The sequence below is a fragment of the Mirounga angustirostris genome, unplaced genomic scaffold, assembly GCF_029215605.1.
Source record: "Mirounga angustirostris isolate CCGP_5_RB_7025 unplaced genomic scaffold, mMirAng1.0.hap1 SCAF_8, whole genome shotgun sequence".
NCBI classification, from domain to species: Eukaryota; Metazoa; Chordata; class Mammalia; order Carnivora; family Phocidae; genus Mirounga; species Mirounga angustirostris.
The window spans coordinates 131,238,436-131,254,090 of NW_026991716.1; the positions used below are offsets into that span (position 1 = coordinate 131,238,436).

Consider the following 15,655-nt stretch of genomic DNA (forward strand, 5'->3'; position numbering starts at 1 on the left):
GATCAACAGCACATGATAGAATCCAGAACAAAAATCCAGATTTATATGGATACCTATTTGATGAAGTGGACATTACAAGTCTGTGGGGGGAAGATGGGGAAATCACTTATTACATTTGCTATGTGGTGAGCTAGGGAGAGTGAACCAGTCCCAAGATGGAGAAATCTGGGGCAGGTGGTGGCCCAAAGTGGTACTTTGCTAACGAGTTTCCAGGTAACACAGATGCTGTGGATCCGAACCACAGCTGGGGCACACTGGCCTGGACAGACTGCACCCCCATAGTTCCCGGTCAACCTGTAAATTCCATAGAGAGGTGCGGGGGGAGGAAGGTGAGCTGTGCTGGGTGGTTTGGGGTTGGGGTGACTGCTGGGAGCTCTCCACAGTGTTGGCAGTTCCTTGGCAGCTTCCCTTTTTTAAAAAAATTTTATTTTATTATGTAATGTTAATCATCATACATTACATCATTCGTTTTTGATGCAGTGTTCCATGATTCATTGTTTGTGCATAACACCCAGTGCTCCATGCAGAATGTGCCCTCTTTAATACCCACCACCAGGCTAACCTGTCCTCCCACCCCCCTCCCCTCTAGAACCCTCAGTTTGTTTCTCAGAGTCCATCGTCTCTCATGGTTCGTCTCCCCCTCCGATTTCCCCCCTTCATTCTTCCCTTCCTACTATCTTGTTGTTGTTGTTGTTTTCCTAAAAGAGCTCAGCAACTGCCTCAAGAATGTGTGCAGCAGGATTCGGGCCCGGGCTTGGAATGCACATCTGTGAGGCACCGATCCTACTATGGGGCCGGAAGACCTGGATTTCTCCTCCACCACCTGTGGGACCAATGCAGTCCGTCAGGGGCACCACAGCCTACCAAGGACTTTCTTCTGATAACTGGGTTTTCAAACTCAGTTATGTTCCTGCTCCTGTAAAAAAAATGGCAAGGCTGATTTATTTTCCTGTGAGGTTTATATTTTCGAAGGATCATGTCCACGTCCCAACTGGCTTCCTCGGCTCCCCAGATTAAATGTTCCTCATTGTTCAGCGTGTGGTATGGTGTTAAACATGTCGCCTTGTTTTTTATTAGCAATTCTCAACTGTCCGACTTCTCTAGCCTTCCAAGATGCTCCTTCCTCAGCATAGTTCCAGTGAATTCCTCCAGCGCCCGTCTTTGCCCAACGTCCTGCTCAGCGACAGGAAATGCCCCCAATTCACCCAGTTCTTTCACTTACTCATCTGAATGAGGATTCTTCCCCAAATCCAGGTTCTTCTGCAGCATTCCCAAATGGATTCCTGGTAGAGATTTTAAACTCTGAGGGAGAGGTTAGTGAGAAGCCAGGAACTGAAAAATCAAAGCCATTCCTTTTAAGCTTCATTGTCTCTGGATTATTTGAGGTCTGACAATCAGCCTCTTATCACAGTATATTATTAAATCTAAAATGGAAATGACCACTCTTGGTAAAATGCCCCTTCATGTCACCCGAACTTGGTGCTGCTCACGACAAAGCTGGGAATGGCCTCCATGCTTGTCCATCACCTCACCTGTCTTTGCTTCCACAGACTCATGCTCTTCAGAAACGCACCCCACCGTCACATAAATCAGGTGACAAAGAAGTGAAAAGAAGAAATTTGCTGCCAGAAAATTAAGAAGACAGATGCAATCGATTTAATCTCTTTTCCCCCCTAACTCAGATACTGTTTCTATTTGGTTCCCTTCTAATGTCATTTACCCTGATCCCCAGTTTCAGGACATAACTGGTAGAGGAAAGTACAGATTCTTCTGTATGTCAAAGGCCCTGTGAAGGTTGCCTTGATGGATCATCACACAAGAAGTGATGGGGTCCTTCCTGGCTGAGACTGGCCCCCCGAGGTCTGGGGCAGGTCACACACCACAGTGGGCATTTGATAAACACGGTGATAGGAGGGAATGTGCTCTGCCTGGCATGTCTGAACCTATTCAGTGCAGACTCTGAGACTTTCTTCTCCACAGTTCCCGGAGGATACATCTGGTGATGCCAAACTGGTGGGCAGCAGGGAAGGAATCCCAACTATTAGGGCTGGTCTCAGGCCCATCCACACCAGCTCTTGGAGACTCTGTGCTTTTGGCCTGGTGATCAGCTTTCATAAATCAACTCACTCCACCTCTCTTTGCTTTACGATCTCTTCCGTGGCTTGTCAATAAAGTTCTGTAGCTTTACGTTCTTAATAATTGGCCCCAAAGCACAGGCTGTAAATCTGTCTACCACAACCTGCTTTTTAAACAGGAAATTTCAGACCTCAGCTTGCTGAATTTCTCATCCAAGCGTTTGAAGGTATTTCTCCCTTCTTTTCGTACAAATGCAAGGGAAGCTGCTGACGCCCCATTTTCCAGGAGGCAACATTCCTGCTCCCCAGGGGCAGTGTTCCCAAAAGTCTTGCATTCTTCCCTGGATTTCTTGTGAAGTCACTGCTTTTGGTTTCCAAGCCTTCATTTCTCCATGCTAGCTCTATGGATTTTTCTCTTTCCTCACCACTTCTAACATTTCCTGGCTGCCTGTGCAAATCTCATTACGTTCCTGGTCAGTCGATGGCCTCTGTGCCTTGCCCCTCTTCACCCCCCACTCTCAGGATAACCGGCTACCTCCAGGCCACAGCAGGGCCCCAGCAGTCTTCACTCCAGAAATTTCATCCCCTGAATATTCTTTCAAACCCTTCACCTTGTCCCCGAAGCCTTTGTTGAACATCCTCTCTTTCTCTCTCTCTCTTGCCAGGGCTGCTTAGGGTGCAGGTGAGGGTGCTCCTGATGCTGTCCTGTGTCCCCTTTCTCGAGAGGCAGGTAAGAGTGTGAGGGCTCCAGGCAGAGGTACCAGACTCATCGGTGGCTGGCTTGGTCCTCACGAGACTGGTCATATCACCCCCTGGGGAAAGCCATGACTTCACGGCTTCAGTGTTTCCACTCACCAGGACTTTCCACTTCTGTTCCAATGTTGGATTGTTTAAGTCTTCAAAAATTTAATAGAAATGCACATTACCCATCCTTGTGGGTGTTTCACAGGGGTTTTTAGAAAGGCACAAAAGGACTATACTCTAATTAGATTTTTCTTAGTCAAAACCGAACTTTTTTCTCAGCCACATTTAACACTTGATTCCTCAGTGATGGGAAATGCCTCGTTAGTCCAGGAATTGTAATGTGGAGAAGCAAAGGCTCTGCAGTCTCTTGGTGCTGGTCTCTTCCATGACTAATGTCTCATTGTGTGGTGATTTTCTTAACAGTGGCAACGTGTGTCTCTTGTAGGGCTGGACTGCTCTGAGCGCACTGCTTGGGAGCAGGAGTGGCGGGAAAGTGAGGTAAGAGCATGGCCCGATCTCAGGGGAGGGCGCCTGAAGCTCCGCTCTCTGCCACAGCTCACAGCCTTTCCAGAAACAGGAAGATGGAAACCTTAGCACATGCTTCTCTTCTTTAAAAAAACAACAACTCAACTCTGATCTGTTCCCTGAGCGAGGTTCCGGGGAAATGGGACAGGAATAACCTGACAGTAGAGAGTAGAGTGAGGAAAATTCAGTAGAGGGAAGTGTTAAAATACAGTCCAACAGTGGTCAGGGAAGTCTTCAGGGAGTTGGGGGCTTTGTGAGTTAAGTCTTGTGAGAAGAGAGAAGGAGTGGTAAGAACAAAACTGTGGAAGTAAGAAGGGATGGGGCAGTGCTTTTCAACAGTCCGTCAGGCTAAAATCACCTCAGATGTCTGTTTATAATGCAAGCCCCCGGGTCGTACCCCCAGAGATGGGATTAGAAGTTCTGCCGTGATCTCAGGAATTGGGAAACTTAATAATCCTCAGGAGCCCTAGTTGAGATGGCACTCAGGCTACAAACATCATGGAAACCATGGCAGGCAGTTTCAGGTCGAGTACCTCAGTTTGGTTTAAATTTTCCATGTAGAGCAGGATTTGTACACCAAATACCCACAGGAGTTAGACTGGGACAGGTAGTGAGAGGAGTTAATAGGATATAAAGCCAAATGTAAAAACTCTCTCTTACTGTTCTTCAAGTGACAGCAACCACATCACCCCAGCAATGACTGGCCTGCAGGAATATGCACCCAAGGCACCAGAGATTTCCATTTTCAAGAGAAGCCTGAAACTTGGGCTTTATATAAATCCTCTTCCAATTATTAAAGGATGGATTAAAACGCCACGAGCACCCAGCAATTCCACGATGGCCGCTGGTTGGCAAGATCAGAGGGGCAGAATAAAATCTTATCGTATTTGGACTTGAATGATGGATGACAACTGTATTTATTCTAGTAGACAATGAAAAGCAGTCAAAGGTTTTGGAGTAGAGTAGGGATGTGAACAAGAGTGCTTTAAGAAAATCCACATGGCTATTGAGTATCCTTGGGATGGAGCGGAGATGTGGCCTCAGTGAGGAGAGTAGTGTGGAGTTTCTTCCAACTGGGCAAAGGGAATAGAGAAGAAAGGGGGCTGTGAAAGATGCTGGGGAGTAAGAGGTCAGGAGATATGATTAGCTATGGGAAGAGGAGGGGGAAAGGAATCATCCAGAGTCCTTTACGTCTAAATGTGTGCTACCTGTAACCGTCCTTTCTCTTTAATATATACTTATGTTTCAGCTTCTCTCATTCTGCAAAAATATCATTTAGGTTGTGCTCTGGTAAGTGTCTGCTTAGTACATAAATTTAGAGTCATTTCTTTAGGGGAAAGAAAAAAAAGCACAGACAAAATATTTTATAGTATCTATAATAAATGCAAAGAAATCAATACAAACAAAACTTGGCTTTAGCAAACTGTACATACATAAATATCTCTTTTTTTACTGTAACATTCAACTTTTTTTTCACATAAAGCCTTCCATGATTGTATTTATTACATCCAGTTTTACTTTATACCTTTACAAAAAGTGCCTTTTAGATTTACAGCTTGTGCTTCTAAAGCAAAGGTTAGAACATCATGCCCCAAAGGAAAGCAAGGTAAAAAGAAAGGTGCCATATAAGCTCTTAAAAACTGTATGTTACGAGGTTCTAAAATCTCCTCAGCACTGGTTGGTTGGTAGATTGTTCGATGCCAACATGGCACTCAGGGAGAGTCCTTTACTGAATGGATGGAGCAGCACCGTGGGAGAGCTGCTCAGACAGTCTACTGAAGTCCTCGGGTATGCACAGAATGAGCCAACGGCCCAGAATTCATGCGTCCAGAGAACGTTGGAGGTCCTTAATCTCATTAGTGCTGAGGCTCAGAGTTTCAAACAAAATTTCTTCCCAACCTATTGTCTGTCTGCTCTCCTCCTGTCATTGTTTACCATCCACCTCCGAAGGCATGATTTGCACACACGGGATACGGAGGAGAGCTAAAGCTGCCACGCTGAGGGCATTCGCCAAGATTCAGGTCCTGTTTTCGCTAGTTTGGGGTCGCTTTTGGCCAGCTCCTCCTTGTGCTACCAGCACGCTGCAGATGGCATCTGCTTGGTTCAGAGCGGAGGAGGGCCATTTGTGTATCTGAGCATGGGGTGGAATGATCGGGCAAAGTTGTTGGAGAGGGCACAACTATAGTCTTCCTCTGACATTGGTACAAGGCAGGCGAGCCCGATGAGGAGTAGCAGGAGAAGCTGGAGTGGAAGAGCCGCTCGGAGGACTCTGAATAAGAAGGCTCGGCCGGACCGAGCTGGCCGAGGCTCAGAAAGGGAGGAATCGGAGCCACCTTTTATGGACCTGAGAGGAGAATCAACATAAATAACTCAAATATCTCAAATGCTGGATGGATGCTGCTTTTTGCTTTCTCACCTTCCAGGAAGCCAAAGGACCATGCCCAACCCAGCCCAACCCAACCCAACCCAGCAATTAGCTGGCAGCCTTCTGCAGTATGCCAAGGTGATCTCCCCACCACCACATCAAGAATTTTTTTGGACACTTCACTGATGAAAAATAAACATTTAGTCAGTCAACTAACGGCAACGAATTGGGTTCAAATCCCATCCCTTAATTTGGTAAAACATTTTCCATCAACAAAGATAACCGCTCTCCACACATCCTACCAGCATAGATTAAGTAGATCCAGGATAATTAAAATGTGGATGTTTGATGCAGGACATTTTTAGTTTAAGAGTATCAGTAGCACCATTAGGCAAAATTAGTTGCTGTCAGAATTATGCAAAGTATCCCATCTTGCCATCCTGGATGTGCCAAAATCTATGCAGCAAGGTTAAGAACAGCGGCAGCCATCTTGCAGAGACTCACGAAGTTTAAATAATCTTAGAGTATACCCTGGTTTCATCTTGCACTGAATCAGCATCTGACCCAGACCCAAGTGGGTTTTAAAGCTGTATGTACAAGGGTGGTGGCAGAGTAAGCCTACAGAACACTTGTGTGGGACGGCGTAGATTCTAGGCCGATCCTATCTATCGCTAGCTCTGTGACTTTGGGAAACACACCTTTCCTGAGAGCAGATTATCTTCTTGAAGGTTCCTTCTAGACTCAAAGTTCCAAGTTTTCCTATCTGCTTCCATTTTCCCATCTACTTATAAATAGTGCATTAGAGATTAAGTATGAATTTCAGCACTCATAAGAAAGACTGCAAAATTCTGAAAATGGAAGTAAGTCCTGGGTAAGGTGCACTATTTTCTCTTTGTGGGCATCCATTAATGTCTTATTTGGTTACCAGTAGGAAAGTTGTAGAAGGAAATGTTATTTACAAGAGGCATTTTGTACACACGCACACACACACGCACACAAAACAGTGCAGGAACAAAAAGAATGTATGTACCAATGAGAGGCATTTCCCCATACCTACAATGAATTCCCTAATGGTTATAGTATCACTAAGGGTAAGGACACTGAATGTGAGGCCACTGGAGAAATAGGAAGGTGTAAGAACTATATTGGTTCCTCTGTCCATTTTTCTCATAAAAAATATTATGTTTCCAGCTATCCTACTAGCCATTAATTTCTGAAAACAGATTACATTCATATCAGTGAGGGATACGGGCTAGCACCAAAGAAAATAAATGTTAAGATAAAAAACAGACGTAAACCCCTTAAAAAGGAACAGAGGGAGTACTCAAAGCTTTTTTATTACACTGTCAAAGACAAATGTGAGACAAGCGGACTAGCCCTGCAGAAGCTCCAAACAGCCATGTACCACTGCGTTTCTAGTACATTTCTTGCAGTGTCATAAAAAAAACCAAATCATTGGCTCAAACTGGGACTGTATTCTTGTCCGAAGCCTACGACTAACATCTGTGTAACCTTGAACAACTCACTTCACCTCTGAGTGCCAACTGCTTCAAACCCTCCAAATTAGATTAGATGGTCTTCCGACTCGAAAGTTCCGTATTTTATATATTTTAAGTCTTCTACTAGTTGGTCAGTACAGTCAACCAACTGAGAGGCCATAAGAGTTTAATCACCATCTAGTGGTCAAACTGATTAACTGCCCTTACGCTAAGGCCAGTGAGTTATTCCTCATGAACTGAATAGGAAAGGCTGTATTTTTTGTGAAAAGAGCATAAATGAGGTATGCCACATAACTATCAGTGGAAGGAGAAAACAGAAACTCCTCAAGCTACCAAATTATAAAATATTCAGGTTGAAATAAAGCCTTAGAGAATATATAATCCATCTTCTAACTTTATACATAAGTGGCTAAGGAGAGTTAACTTTTACTCTTCTAATTGCTGGGCAACACCCTAAGCATTTATCTTATTCTCTCACTTAATCCCCATGATAGTCTCTGTGTGTTCATTATCTTCACTTTATAGATGATGAAAAAGGAGACTCTGAGAGAAAAAGTAGCTAGCTCAAGGTTATACAGTTAGCAAGCGGCAGAATTAAGATTTCAACCCTGAGATTTTTAGGTCCCAGAACTTGGACCCTAGGGATAGGGTCAACCACTTGCCCCAAATCGTACAATTAAATGAAGAGCTCTAGCAGGGAGTCAGGGTTCCCAAGTCCCGCCCTACCACGCTCTCTGCAACATTCTGTTGTTTGATGACACGAATGGAGGTTGTCCAGGCCATACTTATGTACCTCACATGTAGAAGCAAAGAAAACAATACTCGTATCCTAAAATATTTGGAGGTGAGTGGTTTCCTTGTGTCTGAAATAAATGCCTCTAATTGTAAAGCCTTACAGTATTATACACATCAAGTCAGTATTACGGACATGAGGGCATTTTGTTTTGAGGCAATTGTACAATCGTGGGCAAGTAATTTAGTCTCTCTTGTCTTCAGTTTTCTCATTTGCAAAGACAAGGGGTGCATTAATACCCTCAAATCGATTTGGCTCTAACAGTTTATGAATTCAATGGTTTGCCTTAAAGTGTCTTGAGAAGAATGGGATAGCTACCCATGAACTCTGGATTGAATTTTCCTTCAATATATCTTTCCTTTGACCTGAAAATATGCCGTGGGAAACAACACTCACTACCTGTCACTGGATGAGTTATAACAGGAGCACCAAAGACAGCTCCACATTTCCTCATTATTCAATATTTAAATAAAATGAAGGCAATTTCTAAAAGTCTTCTTCTTTAGAAGACATTTAAGGACACTATGGGCAAGTTTATGCATTCACTTAATAATACAATGTGACTGACAGAGATGAATAGCCCTTGTTTGTCAATTATTATCTTCTTTGAGCGAGTAAGCCAAAGATCAAGATCAAAACAGGGGCTGCACTTTGACAAGCCCACTCCTGAGAAAAACTAGAAAGGTCACCATCTTTGGAATATGGGCTCATGTGTTATAGAGTCTGTTGAAGGACATGGCACAGTGAACAGCATCAGAGCATTTCTTATTAAAATTTAATTAGCATGTGCCTTCTAATGTTGAAGAATGCTAACCTAGGGAGAAGTAATGGGTTGAGATATGGACAGAGAGAACACACAGTGCTTAGTGGGCTTCCATGCAGTTGACTGCTCTTGGAAATGTCCACTGTATCTACTGAGAAAAATGCCACCCCCTTGGGGCAATTATCAGGGTTTCAGCATGCCCAAAATTGCCTCTTCTTAGGATGAACCTGTACTTGAGCTTCTAGTACCAACAGGATAATGGTGCAGGGGGGAAAAGGGTACTTTTAATATTTATCTGTTGACCTAAGAGCACCTGTTTCAAGAGTCTTGGGAAAGTTGACAAGGGAAAGAACAAAGACTACTCATTAACTAGTCACTCATCACTCTTCAATGGCCTTATTACATAAATAGACATGAGCTGAGATTGTCTTTCTAGAGGAAAAACGAAATGTGTGAACTTATCCAAGGAACTTAATTGATGGAGCTATTTCAGATCATTCTGTCCAGCAAAAATGTGCTTTATTCTCTCCAAGTAAATATTTAGTTTATCATTTTTCTCACTCCCCTCACCCATTCAAATTTCTGGGTAAATAACTGCCCAGGAGTTGTTTCATCTCTTTCCCCAAATACATATAGTTGTGGGAGAAGGAACATGGCAGGGGAGGAAGCAAGAGTACATAACAACACACCACACAAAAGAAAGTCTGACCCAGGGTTGTAAAAAGCCTGAATAGCATGCACAAAGTATGACTCATCTCAAAAATTTTACATAATCTAGGAGAATAAAACGAATTACTTCTGGGCACAAATTATTTAAAGGCACATGAAAAGAAACTTTCAATTCGTTTTGTTACTTGTTAGCTAACACCGGCAGTGTGGTAACAGGAATTTATTGTGAGAAAATATCTAGGTTGCGTACCATCTTGTTGCCTGCTCTGGTGCGGATGGTCTTTGTTCCCTGCATGTGTGGTTCAGAAGACAAATTTCCAGAATCAATTTAGGATTTCAGTCTCCTTTTTCAAAAAATGAACTGGCTGGTCCTAAGCAGTGTCAGGCAGGCTATGGGAGCCCAAGCCCTAAAACTGTTGTGCAAAGGAGCAGCCCCCCCACCGCTCCGGCAGAGGGAAGTGATTTACAAACTAGGATCCAGAGTCAGGTAAACCTGGTTCAAATCTTTAATCTTTGTGCTTCTAATCTTCAGTGTCCTTGTCTGTGAACTTGGGAATACAGCCATGCCATGGGGATGTGGTAAGAGTTAAACGAGGTGGCAGATACACAATGCTTAGCATAGCGCTTAAGGCACATTAAGTGCTAAATAAATGTCACAATTTATCATTATTGTCTTATCATCATTGTTAATGCAAAGGTGTGCTAATTCATACCATTAGGGACTGGTTGTATGCAGCCTTGTCTCCCAGGAGAATAGTTCTGATTTATTAGTAGTGCTTTCAAAGATGTGATACATTTGCCAAAGTGGCTGACTTGTTCCTGGGAAACACTGGGAATGCATACTTCAAAACATTATAAAAGAAACATACTGGTGCCTTACCCTATAGCTGCTCTCAGCCTTGGTGGCCAGCCTGTCCTAGAAGTATACCCCATAGGCTGAAGCTCTCTAAATGCTATGGATAAGGAGATTCCCCAGGGAGGAGCCTAACAGAAAAGACTTGAAAAAAAATTCCATAAGAAACTGAACAGTGTTTAGAGTGAAGTGTTCACAGTTTTCCCCCTCCCTTCCATTTATTGTTCCACTTTAGTTCTCTCTGTAGAAGGTGCCAGAGACCAAAGGTGTCCAAGGAAATTTTGCATGTTAGAATTTTTAAAATTTCTTTTAGAATTTTTGGTTAAGTTTTAGAATGAAGTCATTGCTTCACTGTATCCAGACTACAGAGCAATTATTCCTTTGCCTTGCTGGAAACTGGAGTAAAATCTCATTTGTCAACTTCAAATAATCCACAGTAGAGTTGAAAAGACTTGTTGGTGATTGAGTCAGACGATTTTAAGTCAAAAATAGAAAAAAAAGTCCAGCTGGACCATCATAAACAGGGCTTCTTAAACCTCTTTAATCTAAAAACTGATGAATAATCATTATGAATGTATGCACAGATATTTTTTAAATGTTTATAATTTTTAAGGAGTCTTGAGGAGCTCCTTGTAATTGATTTAGGGCATCTGTACATTCTGACACATGGCAGGAACGATACGGTAGTAATTTTGCAAGCCCAGTGCCTACACATAGTAGGTATACAGTAAATATTGGCATCAATCGGTATGTAGGCATAGAATATTACATAAGAGGACATAGAACTGTGGCTATAAAACCAACCTGAAATCATATATAGCAGATAAGCAACTGTATTATTAACATCAGACCTTAAACAACAAAATAATATAAGAACCCCCTTCCTTCAAACGGATACCCTGTTTCTTCCAACTCAGCCTCTTTCCTCTCTTAGAAAGAATATGTGTCTAAAATTTTCCATTGTAGATCGCTGGGGTCAACATTCTAAATCGTTTGTGCTTTCAAATTTGCTGGACCAGTGCAAGATCAAACACAAGGTACACTCAAGTCTCAATGTAAAGGAACACCGTGACAGCCTGGATTATGAGTGAAGTTAATTCTTTCCCAGCAGACTCCGCATTCCATTGTCGGGGTTGGGTCCACCCCAAACAGAGGTGCCAAGAAGTTAAGAAGTCCAAGAATGTTCAACCACAACCTGTCTGCCAAGGTGTTTGATGAAGTTTGCCATTCAGGTGTCGCTCATTTGTATTCCAGACCCTGTACGTAACAAAGTAAACACCGTGCTGTATGCTCAGAAAGATGTTAATGAACAGCGCTGGACAGAGCAGAGCTGAAAGGCGCCTGTGAATGTGGCTGTCCCAGCTGCAAAGCCCCCGTAGGAGACATGTTGAAGCACTTGCTGCCCTAAGAAACGATGCCTTGGGCATTTTCAGAAGACCCCGTGCGACTGAAAGAGTTGGGGTTGCAGATTGATGTGGTATTTGGGAACCAAAGGGTGGTTGCTATTGGTGTTGCATAATAATGTAAGAGCCTTTCCCCTTCTCATCACCGTCAGTTATGTCGACCAAAGAATTGATCTCTGGTATCCTAATAGGGCTGCTATGGGGACAGTCCCCATCTCTGTTCATGGCATATTGGCAATTTGTGGGGAGAAGATGGACAAAACAATGATCTGTCTATAGTAGATGACTGGCTTTTCTTGTAGGGGACTAAGAGAACCTCAGAGCACCTGTGGAAGTCCATCCTTCTCTTCAAAAATCCTTGTGAGTTTTTCTCCATTCATATTTCATTACTGGTTTATTATGGACAAAAAGCCCCCACAAAATTGTCAAACCAAACCAAAGGGAAAGGAAAAAAAAAAAAAGCACAGTAAAGGGAGGCTTAAAACCAAAAGCACATCAAAGTACGTTCTGCATTGCTTCAGCTGAGTAGGAATGACCAAATCAAATATCCAGTCCCTTCAGCATGCAGCTGGAAAGTGAAAACTATTACTCAGGGGTTGTTTACAGCTCTACACTTCCTTACCCCTCACCCTCCTTTCAGGAATTTAGATTCCAGCTCAGTGGGGATAAGTTTCCAGAGGGGCAAACTACTATAACAGTGAACTGCTTGGGATTGGAATGAAAAAATCAGTTCTAGGGACAGTATTTTCATTTTTTAAAAAGTTGTCTGGGGAAACATGAACTGATTAGTGAAAAGGCAGGGAAGCACAGACATCACACCAACAACGAAGAAGGCAAAGCACCGCTAACTGCAGAAACAAGGGATTGTGGGAAGCCAGGCGTAAAGCACGGAGTGGCAGCTGTGAGTGGGCTCTCTGGACATCCCCGGGCAGGGGCACTGACTGCCCTTGTTTCTAGCATGAGAGAGTTTGCCAAGTGTCAGGAAGGTGAGTGACTGAGTGTGCTGGCAGAAGAGAAGTTTTAGGATAAGCAAAAGAGAGAAGGTGCTTATAAATTTTAAATAATACCAAATTAGGACTTGCCATTTTGAGAATTCAAAACCCACAATCTGGATAAAACATGAAAATAAAATAAAAAGCTGGGGATGTTAGTATATTTTATTCAGATTTGTGGGTTCTGTGAGTGGTAAAATAATTCATTGATCTATTACCTGTCTTATTGTAAAATCTAGAAATAAAGAGGATGATGAAAGTCTGCCATGAATCAAATGGAGGCTGAGCCATCTACTGCGCTGAATCTTTAAGTGCACACAGAATACGATGTGATGAAAAGTACCAGATGGCCTATGTCTAGTTAGATATAATTCTGGTGGGATCCAAATATTTTGTGCTCTAAGCTTTACTTATACTTTGCCCTTAGAAAAGTCTCTTCCAATTTATTAGGAAAAGGGTGTGCGGATGAAACAAGTAATTTCTCAACTACCCTGAGGCAGACCAGATAGAGGCCTACCTAAATCATGGACAATTTTCATCATCCTCTTGGAGTTCTAGAACAGTGTGGAAACCAGGAGAATAAGGTACCTGCTATGTGGACTGCTGACAGAGGGTCCAGGCTGTGAGAGACTACATTTGCCTCGTGGCTGTTTGCAATGAACAGGGGTAAAGAAAGAAGAATGTTCAGTCCCGGCAAATAAAGACAAGCTACTGAAAAAAATCAAACTAAAAGTGCGGCAAAGGAAAAATACATAAAATGAAATGATCAGTACCCATGAATTCAGGAAACTGGCTTTTCTTCTGTTGAAGAAGTGAAATAAATTCACATCTCTATCATTGGTCACCGAGGAAACAGGAACTGGTTCGGGAGTTCCCACCACAGTGGGTATATTTTACCCCATTTTTCATGGTAGAAACACAGGTGACTACAGCAGCCGAGAATTTACTTACAATAAATATGAAGGTCAGCATGCCTTATATTTTTGTCTTCTAGAACACTGAAACAGTATTGAAATTCTTGGTAGATAAATAGATAACAACGGCAATATGAGCTTTTTTCTTTGTAGAATGATGAGGACCCAACGGGTTAAGTCAGGGTTAGACTTTGACTCGAAAAGCCAGTATTCCTTCACATTCTTAAACTAGGATCTATAGGAAACTAGTGAATGTAGTAAAAAACAATCCTAAATAAGATAATAACATTTATCAGCATAGAACTTAAATGTTCATAACAAAAAAAGTGCAAACAAAATCAATACTTCTAAAAACTAAGGAAAATGGGGTGTAATAAAAATGAATATAATCATAAAGCCGGACAAACAAAAACAAGCTTCTAATTACACAGAGAAATCAAAGTATAGAGGGTAGCAGGGGCCAGATTCGTCCTTCCGGTCTCACAGAATACCAGTGAGGCAGCCTCCCAAAGGCTCCGTGGCTGAGTCCTCTTGAGCTGTTGCCTCTTTTGGGCAGCACAGCCATCAGAAACCTTCAGAACCACCTTCAGGGGTTTCTTCGCTTGAGAGTTCAACAGAACCCCCACTTGTCTCATACATTCAGCGGTCTCATAAGACACTCACAGTTTTGTCTGCTCTGGCTGAGGCGCCCCTTTACACAGAACCTACTTTTTTAGGTGAACTATGATGGTAGTGGTTTGAAGGGAGGAACCACCCAAGAAACAAGGGAACACCATTCTAGCGATGGCCCTTGGAGCAAGAGAAATAACTTGTCTCCCTGTACCAACCACACATTGAGCCCTCCTTCTTTTGAAAAACAGAATGTTCTTTTCCATGCCTGAGTGCATGTGGGGAGGGCATGCCGCAGGGCTGAGGAAACAACACTTCACTGTGTTACTGTGTGACCACCGTCCTCTGTAGGGGGACTCCTGCTTTCCCCAGGGGGAGCCTGTGGACCCTGAGGTAGGTATAGATACTGTTGCTCCCCAGCGTCCCCTCCCATGGGCCAACTGAAAAGGACCAGTGGAAAGTTACCGTTCTTTGTCTGTTGGGGGTGCTTCTTCCGGACGTAGGACTCACAGATCCCGAGGTGTCCAGTTCATCAGCAGAAGACCAGGAAGACAAATCCTACATAGGAAATAGATTCTTTTAATGACTCCATGTCCCAAAGCTGTGATGACTTGGTAATCCACAATGCATTTACCAGCCCATCCCCACCCATCCTCCATAAAAAACCAAACCATTCCTTGGGAAAAATAGAATCAGACAACTCTAAGAACAGAACCTAATTCTTCTAGTGTATTAGGCATTTTCTGGTTGTATGTTTGGTCCTGCTGGAAAATATAGGTATAGTTTTGTTATTAAAGGGTCAGCAGTAACGACTGAAGGAGGTTTTTTTGATGTAATAGAATCAAAAGCAGTGTCCTATTATAAAAGTTTATGAGTCCCTTTTTTTATTTTGAGACAGGACTCATAAGAGCAGTGATTGAGAGCGGGCACTTTATCCTGACAAGTACTATGTTCAAAGTCCTTCTAAAAATGGATAAAGATGATGCTTCTTTGGTTTCCTGTAAGAAATGCTAACAATGGTGTCTGCTTAGAGCTTACCTGCTGACTGCTTGACATGTCTAATAGCTTCTCCAGCTCCTTGATGTGATGACTGACCTCCTTCAAGAGAAGTCTGAGCCGATTTCCAATCACATGGACTTTTTCTTTGGCTTCTAAACAGTCTGTGCCTTCAGCATTCACCAGGAGTTGGCAAGACATGTCTTGCAGTGAGGCCACTCTGAGTTGGGATTCCAATAGCTCATGCCTTATTTGCTATGTGTGTGATAAGAAATGCTTTACTAAGAATTTTTGATAATTGGGGAAAATTCCAAAAAGGCAGAATGACATCAGTTTAACTTAGTGGACAATTAAACCTGAGTATCTGAATGCTGTGCTCACAAAGGGAAGAATGAAGCAGCCCCTGGCATTCAGGAATCAGGGGTCTGGGTTTTAACCCTGCCTCTGCCAAAAAC

The 15,655-nt window shown here is 42.9% G+C and overlaps 1 protein-coding gene across 4 annotated transcripts in view; it reads right to left on the reverse strand.

Annotated features, from left to right (window-relative positions):
- Nucleotides 1-4,704: 4,704 nt before the first annotated feature.
- Nucleotides 4,705-15,655, reverse strand: part of SYNE1 (spectrin repeat containing nuclear envelope protein 1) — a 444,246-nt gene continuing 433,295 nt past the window's right edge. For all 4 annotated transcript variants that reach the window (XM_045865766.2, XM_064598231.1, XM_064598230.1 and 1 more), the window contains 4 exons: nt 15,243-15,455; nt 14,670-14,762; nt 13,270-13,328; nt 4,705-5,688 (listed from right to left, as the gene is read on the reverse strand). In XM_045865766.2, the coding sequence (XP_045721722.2) occupies nt 5,448-5,688; nt 13,270-13,328; nt 14,670-14,762; nt 15,243-15,455 (606 nt within the window). In that variant the 3' untranslated portion in view covers nt 4,705-5,447. The remainder of the gene's footprint in view (nt 5,689-13,269; nt 13,329-14,669; nt 14,763-15,242; nt 15,456-15,655) is intronic.